The sequence below is a fragment of the Mugil cephalus genome, chromosome 18, assembly GCF_022458985.1.
Source record: "Mugil cephalus isolate CIBA_MC_2020 chromosome 18, CIBA_Mcephalus_1.1, whole genome shotgun sequence".
In the NCBI taxonomy this organism is placed as follows: Eukaryota; Metazoa; Chordata; class Actinopteri; order Mugiliformes; family Mugilidae; genus Mugil; species Mugil cephalus.
In genome coordinates this window covers 9,202,157-9,218,539 of record NC_061787.1, presented here as the reverse complement: position 1 = coordinate 9,218,539, position 16,383 = coordinate 9,202,157, and the positions used below count along the sequence as shown (strand labels likewise).

The window sequence follows — 16,383 nt, the reverse complement described above, 5'->3', positions numbered from 1 at the left end:
ATAGGTAGTTGGCACAAAAGTGTGTCGGTGTGTGTAAAGATCGCGAATCTGCAAGTGTGTGAGCGGAGCACACCAGATCCGACCTCAGTTGCAGTCATTTAAACATGTTTGAATGTTTGGAGACGAGTCTGGATGCAATCAGGTTGTGTGAACTGACCCAACTGCAAACACGTGTTGCCAAATGGCTAATGGAAAAAAAAAAGAGGGGGGAGGAGGGGTTCAGGAAGTAGTGGGACTATCAAAACAATGCTGCTGTCCAGTGAGAGTAGGAGAGTGGCGACAAAGAAAATCTGGACCACTATGGACCTCCTGGACTACTATGTTAGCATGCTGACATATTGAAATTGGCACCAAAATACGTTCGAAGTCGATGCAACAGTTTGGACCATTAAACATTTTTCCTGCTGGTGGTGCTAATAATTCTAATTTAATTCACCTGTGCGCTTCCACTAAAGATCGAGTAACAACACATTTGATTTGTTTGATTGAAAACGTGGACAAAAATCTTTGCCCTTCTGAAATCGGCCTCTTATGAGAGTAGACCAAAACTTTGCTCTGTTTCTGAGCTGCTCGCAGCCCTGGAGCTTCTACAGTGACACAATGTGACAGGTCGTCCAGTGACAAAATCAGAATGTGACAGACAGGAACATCAACGTCATTACACTTGTTGCTGGAGTTTTGAACATTTCAAAGATGTATCCACATGGAAATTTAAAATCTGGATAAAAGACTGTCATGTCTTTAACATGACAGTTCTGGTTTTGAATAAAGTAAAAGGAAATGCAATCAGATCGAACTCCAACAAAGAAGTCTGCATCTGGTGTAAATCTGCAAGTGTTTTTCATTTATTTATTTTTTTTGCAGTACCCCGCCAGCTATTCAGTCACTTCTACCAGAGGCTGGCCACCCCCGTCAGCCCATTCTTGAAAATGAGGCAGCGCTCTCCATGGCAACCGCAGTCCTCTAAGGCTGTCGCAGCTAATCCTCAGGAGCTTACTCAACTCTTATTTCTGGGGAGAGGTTTTCACTAACAGCACCGATGCCAGAGAATTCTCCCCAAACAAGCACTCGATCCTCTGTTTATGCTCCGAGGAAAACCTGTATCCGAGGAGAGAAAACAAAGCTAGACACAGCCGCTGCGAGGGGCTGAGGGGGAGAACGGTAGGCCTGGTTCATACGGTAAGCTTTTTTTGAATCTCCTCTATCTCAGGTGTTACTGTAGTGCTGTGAATGTTTCAGTAATTCTGCCCTCTTGTTGCTGGATTGATGCGACCTGCGGGGTGTCCAGTGTGGGAGGATGCCTGGGAAGCTTGGCAATGTTTTGCTCCGAATGTTTGATCCTTGATGACTCAGAGATCATGCACGATGAGAAAGCCTTAGATTTGAGAGCGCTGATGCTTTATGCCACGGAGGCGCTTTTTAGTCAACATATGCACTCACCACAAGCGCATGAGGAAACTGGTAAATGTGCAGATTATTATAAAAGCTGCTATTAACTCACTGAAACTAAAGAGGCGTTAATCGTCCCACTTTAGACCCACTTTGTTGCAGATGTTTGCATTGCTTCACATTAACCTCCTGAGACTTGGCGTCCTCATATGGGGACATTACGCTTTAGGTTTGTTGCAGCTTCTTATTCTGCTTGTATTCATAAGGAGACACTTTTGCCATGTGCTGGTAGCGAAGACACTTGTTTATTTATGCTTATTAACGTTTCTAGTTTGAGATGACAGGAAAATCTAACAAATGCACAAGTACTCGTTTGAGGACATTGGGATTTCGCCAATTCAAATTCTGCTTTTGCATTAAAAGAAACAGTTTTATAGTTTGGCACATATTGGTGACTTGTACAGTGAAATAATGCTTGTGCTCACCTAATTTTTTTCAAAACCTACTTCAATTTCAACGATGATGCTTATTTTTTATACATCTTAGATCCTACTAATCCCAAATACCTAAAGATCTTAATCTTATCTTAAAGAAATTAAAGATACATTCCAAATAGGGTCTCAGGAGTTTACTCATAGGCTCTCCCTAATTTTGCTCAATACTAATTATTTTCTCTGCAGTCTCCCCCTTCATGCCCCCTTCTCCCTGCCCCTGTGCTCTCTCTCACTTGCCTGCACTAATCCTTTTGTTGTGGACTGAGGGGCCCAGGCTTTGGCTTGACCATTCAGCACTGTAAGGGCTGGTTCAGCTAAAAGGTGCCCACCGAGCCCTCCTGTCCTCCATCAGACCAGTCGTGCCTATTATTATCGGCTCCCTTAGCAAGAACACGTCTTCTTTTTACGGTGCTTTCCCGGTCGTCAGCGTTCACCTTGATTCTCTCAGTTTTCTTGTCTATGTTTTTCTGTCTATCGCCTCACTGTTGTCTCAGTCCCTAAGCCAGTCTTGGGAGCTTGAGGGTGTTGGACAGCACTGGAAAGAACATGCACTTCAGGAGCAGTGCTTTATGTTTGCTGCTGCTGCATCTCTGTTTGCTGTGGACGGTGCTGGAGGTGAAAGGGCAGAATCAAGGGTTCCTGCCCGAGGTTCTCAAAGTCTTGGATCTGCCCCTGGGGAAGCACGATGAGCCTCGGCTCCAGAAGAACAGGACGAGTGTCCTGATCGCCACGCTGCTGCGAGCGGTAAACTGTGCCGAGCAGACCGGCTCCTCTCAGGACATGTGTGAGAAGGTATTTGTCTCAATGTGGGAATCATAAACTGAGCAACAACTGTGATATGCAGCATGGAAGTAATTCTTATGGGTACATCTCACAGTCCAGGAAACATGCTTGTTATGGTTGGAATGCGAACATGAATGTTGAGGCTTAAGTCCTTGACCTCTATGGGGCATTCATGCCGAGTGGCTTTAGACATCCCTCCATTTGACACAATAAACTGCATAGAGAGGGTTTAGAGGTACTACACATGTTTGTGCAGGTGGACCGACAATGGGAGTTTGTGTATGTTAAGACTTGACAAAAGATATACACAAATAAATGAACATAGACAACTTTTTAGATTTCCTGTCTGTTCACTTAATTAGTCTCTTACCTTAAAGAAGCAGGCTTTATAGACTTTTATAACCTTCTACAGTTTGTGTGCGGGTCTATCTTATTACCTGGTAATTGTAAACTTTTTTATAAGTCATTCTTTCTTTTTCCTGCTACAGTGCCTGACACCAGATGTAGCCCACTCTGTGCTAGAGGATGATGGGAAGGCTTACCTCTCAGAGGAGGACTACCAGCGGGTCTCGACTGTTCTGCTGTACTACATAATTAACTTGCAAGATCTGTGTGTTTCAAATGCCGCTTCCCGTTCCTCCACTTCCTCCTTGTCCTCCTCCTCATCTGGGAACTTTCAGTTCTATGTACTGGCCCTCACCAATCTACATCCAGCTGAGGACAATAGCTACCTGTCATTCAGTGAAACTGAAAGTATACTGCAGCTCATCAACCAGCACTACGACCCCACCAATCAAGATACCTATTCTGATTTACAAGTAAGTGTTGGCTTTGCTTTGGTATCTGACAGATCTATCTGGTGCTAATGGACCAATGCATGTATATTTGATTCACAGTACATAGATGCCACTCGTCTCCTAGAAGATGCTGACATCAAGGGAGATCCAGGTGCAGAGGCGTCTTCTGTGCCTAGAGTGGCTGCAGCCATCATCAGCCACATCCTGCAGGATCACTGTTTCAGAGGGAGGAACCTCCCGTCCCCGGCCTTCTTTACAGACTTTATTTTTCAATCTCTTAATCGGACAAGTGATCTGCAGATTATAGGTGAGTTTACAACATGTGATATGTATGTATGTGATTTCAACCTGTACCCAGTTTCTTGCGTTTCCAGGGATTTGGATACAACAAATATGGATTTACAACAGTGTGTAGTTGAACACACACACACATCAGGCATAACATTATCACCACCTTCCTAATATTGTGTAGGTAATATTGTGTGCCTCCAAAAGCAGTTGTGACTTATCAGAGAATGGACATGGGCCTGTGGTCCTGTGGTGTCTGGGAACAGTGTTATTAGTGGGGCCTTTGGATCCTATGTTTTGAGGGGAAGGGCCTCTTTGGATCATCCTACAGATACTTGGTCAGTTTGGGATGTACTGAATTTGGAGGCCAGGTCAACACCTTGTGTTGTTTTTCATATTTTTTTCAGTTGTTCCTAAAGCGTTTTTGTGTCTGTGTCAGGCTGCATCCTTCTGGGGATGACTGCTGCTATCAAGGAGTGTCATTGCTATGGGGTGGGGGTGCCTGGTCTGGTCTTGGTGGCTGGTTCATGTCTAACATCATTTTGAGCTCTATCTTGGGTCTAGGGTCAGGGTTAGCAAGCAATTCCAGAGACAAATATCTGGATCTTTGGCCGCTAGCCAGTAGCTAAAATGCTGAGTAGCTAGTTGCTAACTGTGTCTATAAAACAGCTGCCAGGTTCAACACTATGAAAAATTGAAGAGCTAAAGGAAGATTTGAAACGTGTAAAGGAAAGAAGAGCTGCTAATAATTCTCTGCAGGTTTAAGTAACAGCTTTGTTTTATCCTGATTATAGTTTATGAAATATAATCCTTAAATATTGAACTGACCCATTTTTTCTGCTTAGTCCTCAATGCCATGAATAAATGAATCCTGAATTGAGACACTGATGAACTTGGATCAATCTGACCTGATGCCCTGATGCAATTCTCTGATTAGACTTGGAGGCGTTGCTTCATCAGCTGGGAGTAGGGCAGCAAGCGGCGATGCACTCTCACAACAGGAAGAGGCGGAGCATCACGGGAAACTCCAAGAAGGTGGCCGTGCATTCGCTGGATGGCTGCAACCATGGAACTGAGGGATTAAGCAGAGACTGGTCACAGGTGAGGTTGGTAAATAGAGCATATTTGACAGAGATGAAAAATATTATCGAGTGAAAATACTTTTTGTGAGGCCTCCTACTCATCTCCAAATTTGTCTTTTCCCTCGAATCCAATCAGGCATGTTTTTCAGCCAATCAGTTGGTGGATATTTTTGCTCTGGGTCCTCATTTGCCAATTTCCAAGGAGCACTTCAGACAAATTTGTCCCGCAATCATTCAGCAGTTGCTAGGCAATGCCTGCGAGCCTGCAGAGCCAAAAACAAGAGGATCTCTGCCCACTCCTCTCGAGAGTAAGGCATTTCATCTCATTGTTCCTCTCCACAACACACCCTCATTGATATGCAGTAATTTCAATAAAACATTTCATTAACCTTACATTCACTGTCACTGATTAATTTTGGTGTGCTTTTGTTTAAATATTTGCAATAAAAATCTTAACTAGGGGGTCGGATAAGTAACCTCTCTGTCCCCCTTTAAATAACTGCTTTGCTAGATTTGTATTTATTCTATTTATTGTACTATATATTTTTATTTTCTTTTTTAAAATTCTTTTTGACCTTCACTGAAAGTTTGAAATATTTTCCTCCCTGCAGAATATGGCTACAGCACAGCTGCAGTCCTACTCATCACGGTGGGCTCCATGTTTGGTATCTGCCTGATCTTCTTCAACTCCTGCCAGGAGACCTTCTCACTCATCCTACAGCTGTTTGTGGGCCTGGCAGTAGGAACACTCTCAGGAGATGCTCTCCTGCACCTCATACCACAGGTATGGACGAGGCCACTGTGCTAAATGCACGCCAATCAACCAAACGCGTCTTCAGTGTGAAATAATTACTGTCTTTTCTTTTCTGCAGGTTCTCGGCCTCCATGACGACACCCACAGTCACAATGACGAGCACTATATTGAAGACAAAGAATATCTGTGGAAGAGTCTGGGCATTATCGCTGGGATTTACGGCTTTTTTCTAATTGAAAGAATATTCTCCTTTTTAGTTCCTTCACATGGCCATGTAAGAGCTCCTTTTGCTTTCACACGAAATTTGTTGCTGAATTTCTTTATCTAGTCAAATTAGAGTGTGTCAGCGATCTGCAAAAACAAACATGTCCGTCATGACTTTACACAGTTGTGCAACAGTGGTCTCATGACTTTCTTTTGTCTGCAGGGTCACTCCACTGACCTTCCCTTACAGCTGAACTGCAGTGGTCAGTCACAGAGGGGCAAGTCCATCTCCACTATACAGCTGGTGAGTCTCATCACAACCCACACTGGATTGTTATCTGTTTTTGTGAAAGTATTCTTGGCAGAAAGACCCGATTCCTGTCAACGTCCTGATTATTTACTTAGTGATAGATGCGCCATAGGGACCATGGCCAGGCTGTTCATGGAAATTGAACAGCAAAATGTCAAAACACAGTCACAGGATGTCAGTTCATCTCTTCATTCACAATACATGTTCATGGTGTCAACACCCTTGACCATATGAGGGTGGACAGTTTTTATTGAGATTAACCCTTAATTAAAAAAACAAAAGCTTAAATTGAGGCAAGCGAACAAGTAGCTTCTTCAGCTCTAAGTGACTGGTGGGGACTCTTGCTTCTCATCAGGATCATTTGAGGGTGGTAAAACTAACAAACGTCATATGCACTTGCAATTAGAAGTTGTTTTACCGATTACCCTGGGTGGCGTCCATCATTTACACAATTAGTGTAATCAAATGACCCGTTATTTGGCCAGAAACTCCAAACTCTACATGTGAAGAGGGTGAACCTTTTGTCAACCACTTTGAAAGTTGTGTTGTATTGTAAGTGGCTGGTATATGCACCAAAAACCCCAAACAAAAACAAAACGTGATGAATAAAAATCTCTGCAGACACCAGTTCTGAAAATACAATTGGTATTTGCATTTATTCAACTATTACCTAGTTCTTTGTTCAACTCAATCTTGTCCAGCTGGAATTGCAGGAATAAATATACTAAAACCAAGAAGCACTTGGGGTCATGCCAATGAGCATCACAAAAGGAGTAATTTACACGTGACAGCACTGGACGGCACAATTTGGATCCCTGCTTGTCAGTCAAAAACCTTTCAGCACACATAATGAATCCTTGCAAAATATTGATGGAAATTCATTTAAATCCTTCCAGTTGTTATATAACAGGAATGAGGAGTTGTGTGGGAGGAAGTAAAGGCACAGAGAATGTAGGATGTAGGAGAAGGACAAGTACAGAACCATTCAGAAAGCACTTCATGCTCTTGCCGAAGTGTGTAGATACAGTTGAATGCATAATTCAGGACTAGAACATTTTGGACAGATCACATTTCTGGTTTAGACTCATCCTGTCTCATTCAACCCCCCTTCATTTAATGTCAAACAGTGATTAAGAAGAAACATTTAAGAATCTGAGCTGTAATTATTGTCTCTATCCTGCAGGGACCAGTTGATGACTTGGAGTGTACAGAAATATCTCCTGAACATGTAATCACTAGGAGCCCTTCACATCAGAGTAAGCTAAGCTGCACTTTGTAATTAGTCGCCAGGCACCACAGAGTGTTTGCCACAGTCTGAGGATGAGCTTCAACGACACAGACCCTCTTTGTGTTCCCAGGACAAGGGGTTCCTCTGCTGGCTGTGATGGTAATTGTGGGAGACAGTCTTCATAACTTTGCCGATGGCCTGGTTGTTGGGGCGGCTTTCTCTTCTTCAGCAGAGACTGGCATGGCAACCACTGTAGCCATCCTGTGCCACGAGATCCCGCATGAGATGGGTGAGCGGCCATTGTGCTTACATTTGGAACACTTTAGCTGTTTGTTGGCTGAGGCCAGAAATCACTGTGCTTTATGGACCAAACACCAACTTATCTTCTCTGCTTTTTTGTCTCCAAGGTGACTTTGCAGTGTTGCTCAGCTCTGGCCTCTCAGTGAAGACTGCTGTGCTGATGAACTTTCTCAGCGCTCTGACGGCCTTTATGGGGCTCTACATCGGACTCTTTGTTTCCTCAGAAACAGAAGTGCAGCAGTGGATCTTCTCAGTCATTGCTGGGATTTTTCTATACTTGTCACTGGTGGAAATGGTAAGGCAGCCTCCTTACACATAAATAACAAATATCTATTTCATATTGACACCAAAATCTGTCTCCAATAAATACAAATAATTAACATTTGCCAGAAATTACAGTTGCCAGCTTCAGCTGGTCTCTAGTGGACGTCTCAGACTGTGTTCAGCACAGAGTCTGGAGTGTTCTGTGGGAGTCCAGTGATCCCTTTTAATAGCAGCGACCCACCTCTGTCTTCTTTCATTGTTTTGGGGGATATTGTAAAACGTAAGTCCTGTATTTTTAGCCTTAGCTCTATGGCAGCCGACCGCACAGCAGATAGACGGCACATTGACAGCGTACTTCCGGTATCTGACGCTCCTAAAGATGGTGTCGTTGAAACCCATGAATAGGCGTCACTGCTGCCTGTGGCCACGCCCCCCTGAGTGGCAAAAACACAGTAAAATACACCGAGACCGGGAAAAATGTGGATTATCAGATCAAATTAAGGATAATTGAACTCGACAACGATCCAAACGAAATGGTATGGATTTTCAAAAGTGGATTAGCCTCAGTTTAAGTTAGTTTTAGGTCATTTCATTATGATAAATGTAACCAAATAAAAGATGCTAACGCTAAGAGCGAGAGAGAAGTAACGTTAGCCATTCAAGACTGGACCAAGGGATGACGAGTAGTGATCGCAAATATTCCGTTTATTATTTTATTTTTATTTATTGTTGGAACTTAAATAGTTCACTGTCTGTTGTAACTACGGCAAAACAACAACATTGAGAAACTTATCTAACAGTCCTCCAGAACGCAAGTTAAGAAGCAACTTAAGGCATGACTTCATCAAAAAATATAGCATAAATTAATATTACCTGACACTAAATGTGAACCACAACACCAGGTTTCGGTGTCTGGATTCCAGTTGTTTCTTCGTAGTGCAGCGATCCATTCACTTCTCCTTTCTTTGGCAGTCGGAGATACGTATTAAGGTCTATGATTCAAGCTAATGCTAATAATAATCTCCATGTTCAACTGTCACTTTTTCCCACTCAGTGGCCGTAACCATGGAGATGTCACTGGCTGTGACGTCACGTGCATACTCTCTATATATATTTCCTACCTGAAATGTTTCCAAGTGAAACAAGCAGAACATGAAAATGCGAATTTATAGACAGAACCTTAACCCAACTCTTCTTGTACTCATCCACATTTATTTGTTTCCTCGTTAGTTTCCTCATTGGCTGGTTTTAGCCTTGATGTTGCTACGCTAGCAACTGTTTTCAGTCTGTGTAGTGAGTCTTTTTAAAGTAAGTCAGCCATAAAACTGTGTTTTTGGCCCATTTTAACTTGCAGGAGCCTCATGTTTTGTGTTTTGCTGCCACTGAGAAAATAAATTCCATTTTGTAAACTCTTGTCAATGTGGTCAGCATGTGGTACACTCTGTTCAAGGGTCATTCAACAGTATATTGAGGCCAATGTCAATATGCCATTTTTAGCCCTGCATGCGCTGTAAGAAGGATAGCAGCGGCAATAAAACATTTCAACAACTGTGGAAAGTTTATACTGTATTTGTAGTTCAGTTTATAAATGTAGATTTTCATGCTCCCAAGAGGATGATGCTAACTGACTTTGATGATCCAGATTTTTTCTCTGTTTTTACATTTTTTTTGTCTTGATGGTGAAACGTATGAATGACCATCAAAACAAAACAAACAAAAAAAAAAACTTCTCTGTACTTTTGGTTTATTCCCACGCTTTTTTCTGGGCTAATTGGCAAACGGTGGTGGTGAACATTCGCCCTGTCTGCTGTACATCAGAACATTAGCGTAAGAGCAGGTAGCATGGCTTCAGTAACGTTTTCTGGTTTAAGAATTTTCTGGCCAGCTTGTGGCTAACACAGAGAGGGTGAGAAAGTCCTAAAGTACTGATATGGACTAATACATGACTGATTGTGGTTTTCTCGTGGGATTTCCTGTCAGTACGACAGATTACACCATGTTTCTATCAGGCCTCTGAATGTTTCTGTTTACTCATTTCTCTTTCATCAGCTTCCAGAGATGAGTCGAGTGAAGACAGACAGGCCGTGTCTCATGTTTCTCCTCCAGAACCTCGGCCTCCTGATGGGTTGGGCTTGCCTTTTGTTGCTCGCACTCTTTGAACATGAACTCAAATTCTAAATGCGGCGTACGTCTCATCACACCGGGCTGAGCCGAAGCAAACATTGACTAGTTCTAGTGTTGTTTTGAAATGTTCATTGCCTTTTTCATAGTCCTCTCATGCTCGTGACATTTGCCAGTGTTAGTTTGTGTAGTATATTTTAACAGCGAGTGATTGTTTTCAAGTTGTAGTCTTAGCACTGGATCAGAAATATGTGTTATGGATGTATAGCGGTACGAAGCCTCTCTCTTTTTTTTATACTCGATGATTTATTTTTGTATGTCAAGTACAATGAGTGTCTAATTTGACCCTTTTACCTTATTTGGTGGCAGCAGGAGAGATTGTGCATATCTGGTGTCAAACAGTCATTGCCTGAGACAATCAAATGATTTGATTATTTTTCAATAGAAAATATAACGTATTATAATTCTGCTTCCTATACGTCTCCTTATATGTATTATTTGTCATTATTTGTCACTTGATGGAAAAATACTTTTTTGGAAATCATCTCGTTCATTCCGAGTTTTGTCAGTATCTGAACATTTTTGTGTGACAGCTTTAAACATTTTCACAGGATTTTCCCCCTTAATGTATATTAAATTAGTTTTTCCCAGCCTTTAAAAGTCAACATCCCTTTTTACATCAAGGAAACTTTAAAAACAAATGTGGAATTATTAGAGAAATGACGAAGCCATAAAACTGACCTACATCTGGGCTACTTATAAAAAAAAAATAACCTGATTAAATGGCTTAATGGGAAAATTTAATATTAGGTACAAAGAAAAGACTAAAGTCTGATTGCCTGGCATAAGCTGCTCTCAAGTGCAGTTACTTTTGAAGGATTGTTTCAGCTTCTCCCCTCAGAGGCATTGTTCTTTGTTTCTGAGGCCTCTCTGTGATCCAGTACGAGGGCACTGCCGCCCACCTGAGATACTTGTACTCTTCATCCACCAACCTGGATGACTAACGCGGTGCAAGACAGGAACTCTGCAGCGATCCGACCCACACAGCGCACACGCTCTTCACCCGTCTGAGTTGGCCCGCAGAAGGAGGTGGAGGAAGAAGGGAATAACATAACGGATACATGAACAAAATGAGATAAATGAAACAAATCCACTTATTTGCACATTAAATTGGATACTGACAAAGTGAGTGGGCTTTTTTTAATCAGCTTTAAATTCTGGTGCTTTCCGCATCAACGTGTTTCTGTAAAATCTGAGCAAACAGCTGTCAAACACTTGCGTTATTTGTGCTAGGGATTAGTTTCGTTGCACAGTTTGCATGGTGATTATGTTAATTTGCCATCCTAGGCTTATTATCTGCACATTATTAGCTGCGAAGTCAGTTCTATTGACAGTGCCCTGAGATTATTTGTCTATCATGTCAGAAAGAGCTGACACCATTCGCTGCGACTTCCCGGGTAATGTTCAAACAATAGCAGGAAGCCCAGCGCATTTGCTCTTATTCGAGCAATTTTGCTGATATTTTAGAAATGCCAACCCCTCTGGTATTTCCAGGAAAGCTTTGTGTGTAAATCTGCACTTTAGAACCAAAGAGGCATTTTTTGGCTTGTGTGCGTCTTTTCAAGGCAACTGCTGCCAGGATAGAGGAAGGAAGGGCTTTTATCTGGGCCACGGCGGTGTGAACACGGAGTATCCTCACTTGCTCAGCAAGTGAAGGAAAGTTCAGCTGCAGGGTCATCAGGGCAGCAGAGCACGCAAACAATGGCAAAAGTAAAGAGAGAGGAAATATAAAAATGTTTTCCCTTTGATTCCGACAGACCTGACTGGAAATAATCCTTTGCACCTGTTATTGTTGTTACACCGGATCAATGTTGTGGTTGTGCAATTTCACGAGGAATAAATGTGCCAGGAACCAACAGTATAAGAAAGTATTAGAAGGCGCTTTTTTATGATAATACTTGAGTACAAAAATACAGCAGACAAACACTTTTTTTTGGTCACTTTTATCACAATTTCTTCATTGGAGCTCCTCCTACTTGTACTACTTTAGTTCAAGGGACAAATATGACCCATTTGATCTCAAGAAGGCTTGTCCAGTGCTGCAATAACCTAATATAACCTAATATAAATATACAACAACTTTCCCCTTTGTTTTAGTACAAAGACGTGTAGGTACATTATGATAATGTTTATATAATGAACTATTATATTAAGAAACACATTATGAATAACCTGAAATATTTTAAGGAAAATAAGTGCATTTTGTTGACTTCTACAGTTTAGTTCTGTGTTTCACCGTTGTGTTATGTACGCAACTCCTACTAAAACAGTAGGAGTGTCGCTGGGTGAGAGGCGGGGTACATCCTGAACAGGTCTCTAGTCTTATCACAGGGCCAACACGGACTGACAACCATTCACATCATACCTACGGCCAGTTTAGAAGCACCGATGATTGCGTGCTGAACGCCACACCACTGCGCAGCCAGTTGCTTTTATTACTTACTTACTTTTACTGTTACTGTTACTAGAGGATCTGTCCTGTGGATAAGCTGGTGAACGGTCCAGGCTGTACCCCGCCTCTAGACCTACTGGGACAAACTCCAGCCCCCCCTCAACCCTCTGAAGGACAACAGTTTATAGAGGATAAATGAATGAGTGAGTTACTTTTAATGAAAAACCGCTCTTTCCAAATACTTCGTGTGGACTGGATCGGACCCCCTGGTTTTGACACACGGGCCAGATAATATTGTAATGTGTGTAATATTCTAATAAAAAAGTAATCTAAATGTAATACATTTTGGAGAATGTAGATTTGTGGAGCCGTTAGATTTTGTGGAGATGTTTAATTGAAATAAACATTCGAAGTGTTGCTGTTATTTAGCCAAGTGCACGAAATAAAATTGGGGTTGTAAAAAAAATAGAAGCATGTCTCAACAAGGCAACACAATTTAATAGTAGGCTACTGCAACTCACAACAATAATCACAAGCTCAGTGCTGCACTAACATGACTAACATGAGATTTCAACTGAATGGAAGAAGACTTTAAAATGCAAATGGAAATGAAACCACTAGAGGGCAATAATGAATAAGAACTGCGGCTGTGCAGCTTCTTCTTATACAGAGATAATTTAAAGATTTGCTGTTCTGTTACATATGATGGTGGTTGACAAAATAAAAAATATTGGTAGATTAAGTGTGACATAGATTACAACGTGTGAAGACATCTGCTTGAGTTCAGTCTGATTTTTTTAAATTTTTTTTTTACTTTTGATAGAATAAATAATCAGTTATTTGTACAATAAATCAGAAAAATAAAATATAAAATGTGTTGTACTTTTTCATTTGACAACAGACCCACTTCAGCCATCACCCAACACAACAACGCAATCCTTATCAATCCCAGTATTTATATTAGCCATTTTTAAGCTATTCATTAATAGTTCCTCTTTATCCTTGCAATTCTTTGTCAAAATGCACATCATTTCTGTAGGTCAGCTGAGGACTTCTGTGTTATTTAGAGTGCAGCCTGAGGGAATATTTACTTCTCCGGACTCTCAATTTATGTCTGTCAATCATGCTCATACATCTACTTGTCGGTTCGTTAAGTACACTGAAAAAAGTCCTGCACTAAATCTCAGGTTCATGAAGGTTATAGTACACAGAATGTATTTAAAATAACAGAGGGCAGTCGATTCAACTGAGAACTGCGTGTTCATTTTGGAGGCTGGGGTTTGTTGTGCTATTGCTCTGTACACCGATCAGCCACAACATTAAAACCACTAACAGGAGAAGTGAACAACATCTTGAAACAATATGATGTTCTGCTGGGAAACGTTTGGACCTGGCATTTGTGTGGATGTTACGTAGACATGTAGCACCCACCTAAATCAGACCAAGCACCCCCACCCCATAGCAATGACACTCCTTGATGGCAGCATCCGTCCCTACCAGGATGTAGCCTGACACAGACACACACTGAACTGATCAAGTATCTGTGGGATGCACTGAAACTAGCCTGATCCACAGAGTCCCCTATCCTTCAACCCATAGGACCCAAAGACACCCTCAGAAGACGATGTCCATTCTCTGATGAGCCACAACTGTTTTGGAGGCAAAAGGGAAACCCAGACATGATGTTATTCCTGGCTGGTGTATTGTGTTGTACAGACACATGATTCTGCAGGTCCTTCATCCCAACAACTGTATCCCAATAACTCACACCTGAGACTTGTCTTTGAGACCTGTTTTGTCCTTTTTACAGATTCTTTTGCACAATAATTTGCTTTATTTGCACTGCATATCTTTGTTTTGCACTAACTACCTCACTGTCCACGTTTAATGTCTTAGCAATTATATTAAATTCCATTTATTTATTTATTTATTTATTATAATTTCTTTAACTACCAGCCCACACTGTATAAACAGGCCGTCAGAGTGCTGTTATAATCTTGTATAATTTGTACATTCTTTCAAATTGATATTGTCTTTTATTGTTTTTTGTATGGCGGGTATATATTGACGTCACTTTCACCCGGGGCCACGCCCCCCTGAAACATCACAACCGGTGAAATGTGTCGGTAAATGCAGCGAGACCTGGAAAAGTGTGGATTATTAGGTGAAACTAAGGACGATTGGACTCGAAGATGATCCATACGAGCTGGTATGGATTTGGAAAAGTGGATTCGTCTCCGTTACAGTTAATTTTAGTTCATTTCCGTTATGATAAGTGTAGCTAAATAAAATATGCTAATGCTAAGAGTTTAACTGAGAGGTAACGTTAACGTTAGCCATTTTGTATCGTCCCGCAGGACGTTAAAACGATGTCGAGGAGTGATCGAAATTATTACGTTTATTGCTTTATTGTTATTTATTGTACTGAACTGAAATAGTTACTGTCAGCTGTAACTACGACAAAAAACGACAACATCACAAACTTATCTGACAGCCCCCAGGACGCAACTTGAGACGTGACTTAAGGTATGACTTCATCAAAAACAATAATATATTACAGCTCTTCATCTTATTTTATTTAGTTGTACAGTTTAGACGCCTATGAGTCAAGCTAATGCGGCTAATCCCCATAACGTTACTCAACTTTTTGCCACTCGGTGGCCGTAACTATGGAGACTTCGCTAGCTAACACGTGCGTGGGATAAATAAACGTTTTATTTTTTTATGTCTTAAATCTGACAATCCCGGTTTAGTGAGTGAACTACTTAAGTGTTTAATTCAACCCAGTTTAACAGCATCACACACTGCATCCTTCATATTAATTACATACATTATAAAAGCCATGCAGCTAAGATTTAGTGCAGATTTATACATTAGAATACGTCCGTTTTTAACAGTGTATCTGATGGTTTGTCGAGTAAATGTAATGATTCTCAGCTAGGATGCTGTTATTCATGTTGCAGTGAGGAGGCAGAGGTGTTGGCGTTGGATGAGGGCGCATGGATCAGGAGAGCTCTCAGTCAGTCAGTGTGGGTAGGAGCGCACTGGTGGTTAGATTCTGTGATGCTGAAAGGCTATAACATCCGAGAATTCACATCACCGTCATCATCATCATCATCCCCACCATCATCATCTGAACTTTGAGGAATAAACCGCTACTCTCTTCCGCGTAAGCTCCTCCTTTAACTTTCCCGACTCAAACTTGGAAGATTGGCGGTGTCAGCTGAGCAGCAGCGCCATCGTTTCTGTCAACATATCCAAACTCCTTAACATAGCTGCGTAAAAATGCGCTTTAGCTTTTCTCCTAGACACAGCTGGAACATCTGCACCAGCCGAGAGGTTTTGGTGATTATTCACCTTTATCCGACGGTGTAATGGTCGTCAATAATACTCCAAAGATCAGAGCTGCAACACCTCCGGACAAACACATGGACTCCCTGGAACACCCGATGTTACAAGTAAGTTCATTTCTGCTAAATAACTTTCATTTCCTACCAGTTCTTTATTGAAGTTACCATGCCAACGAGGTCAACTAGTTCACCTGTCTTTGTCGGACATTGGTGGCTACAACTAGGTACTACTAAGCTACTTTTATCAGAGCCGTATTTTAATGTATTTATTATTTATTTAATTTATATTAAGGTGGGTGTTTTTGGACAGACAAATAATTCAGTTTAAACGTTATATTTTAATATAAAATGCCATTATGTCAGTCGTCCTTGCAAAACTATTCTGTAACAAATATATAAAATATGAAAATATATTCTGATTGTTGAATGATTGATGAACTGACATATAAGCAGTGCTAGTGGCTGTTATAAATTATAATGTTTAATATTTTCAGTCAAAAAAAAATCCATTTGTAAATTAGCAGTCAGATGAATTACAATATGTTTCATCTGAACTCTTTTGGAATT

The 16,383-nt window shown here is 41.3% G+C and overlaps 2 protein-coding genes across 4 annotated transcripts in view; both read left to right on the top strand.

Moving 5' to 3' along the window:
* The first annotated feature begins 916 nt into the window (after window positions 1–916).
* On the top strand, window positions 917–10,483 carry LOC124996037 (zinc transporter ZIP12-like). Of its 2 annotated transcripts, XM_047568850.1 has the most exons (13): window positions 917–1,179; window positions 2,378–2,675; window positions 3,155–3,484; window positions 3,563–3,770; window positions 4,689–4,852; window positions 4,970–5,141; window positions 5,445–5,617; window positions 5,706–5,861; window positions 6,015–6,095; window positions 7,285–7,357; window positions 7,460–7,618; window positions 7,737–7,924; window positions 9,943–10,483. In XM_047568850.1, the coding sequence occupies exons 2-13, from the start codon at window positions 2,430–2,432 to the stop codon at window positions 10,069–10,071; spliced, it is 2,079 nt and encodes a 692-aa protein (XP_047424806.1). In that variant the 5' UTR covers window positions 917–1,179; window positions 2,378–2,429; the 3' UTR covers window positions 10,072–10,483. The 2 variants fall into 2 exon arrangements, with proteins under 2 accessions (XP_047424806.1, XP_047424807.1); XM_047568851.1 differs by having other exon boundaries at window positions 917–2,675.
* Window positions 10,484–14,563: 4,080 nt separating this feature from the next.
* cacnb2a (calcium channel, voltage-dependent, beta 2a) overlaps window positions 14,564–16,383 on the top strand; it is a 66,586-nt gene continuing 64,766 nt past the window's right edge. Inside the window, exons 1-3 of one of the 2 annotated variants that reach the window (XM_047568049.1) lie at window positions 14,564–14,675; window positions 15,430–15,635; window positions 15,763–15,924. In XM_047568049.1, coding sequence (XP_047424005.1) covers window positions 15,841–15,924 — 84 coding nt within the window. In that variant the 5' untranslated portion in view covers window positions 14,564–14,675; window positions 15,430–15,635; window positions 15,763–15,840. Of the gene's footprint in view, window positions 14,676–15,429; window positions 15,925–16,383 lie in introns of both variants that reach the window. The other variant, XM_047568051.1, reaches the window with a different exon arrangement.

What these genes read in the sequence shown, in the direction of transcription:
- LOC124996037 (XM_047568850.1), top strand. Translation starts at nt 2,430, where the DNA reads ATGCACTTCAGGAGCAGTGCTTTATGTTTGCTGCTGCTGCATCTCTGT. An exon ending in CTCAGGACATGTGTGAGAAG is followed by an intron (nt 2,676 to 3,154) that starts GTATTTGTCTCA and finishes TTCCTGCTACAG; the next exon opens with TGCCTGACACCAGATGTAGC. An exon ending in CGAGATCCCGCATGAGATGG is followed by an intron (nt 7,619 to 7,736) that starts GTGAGCGGCCAT and finishes TTTGTCTCCAAG; the next exon opens with GTGACTTTGCAGTGTTGCTC.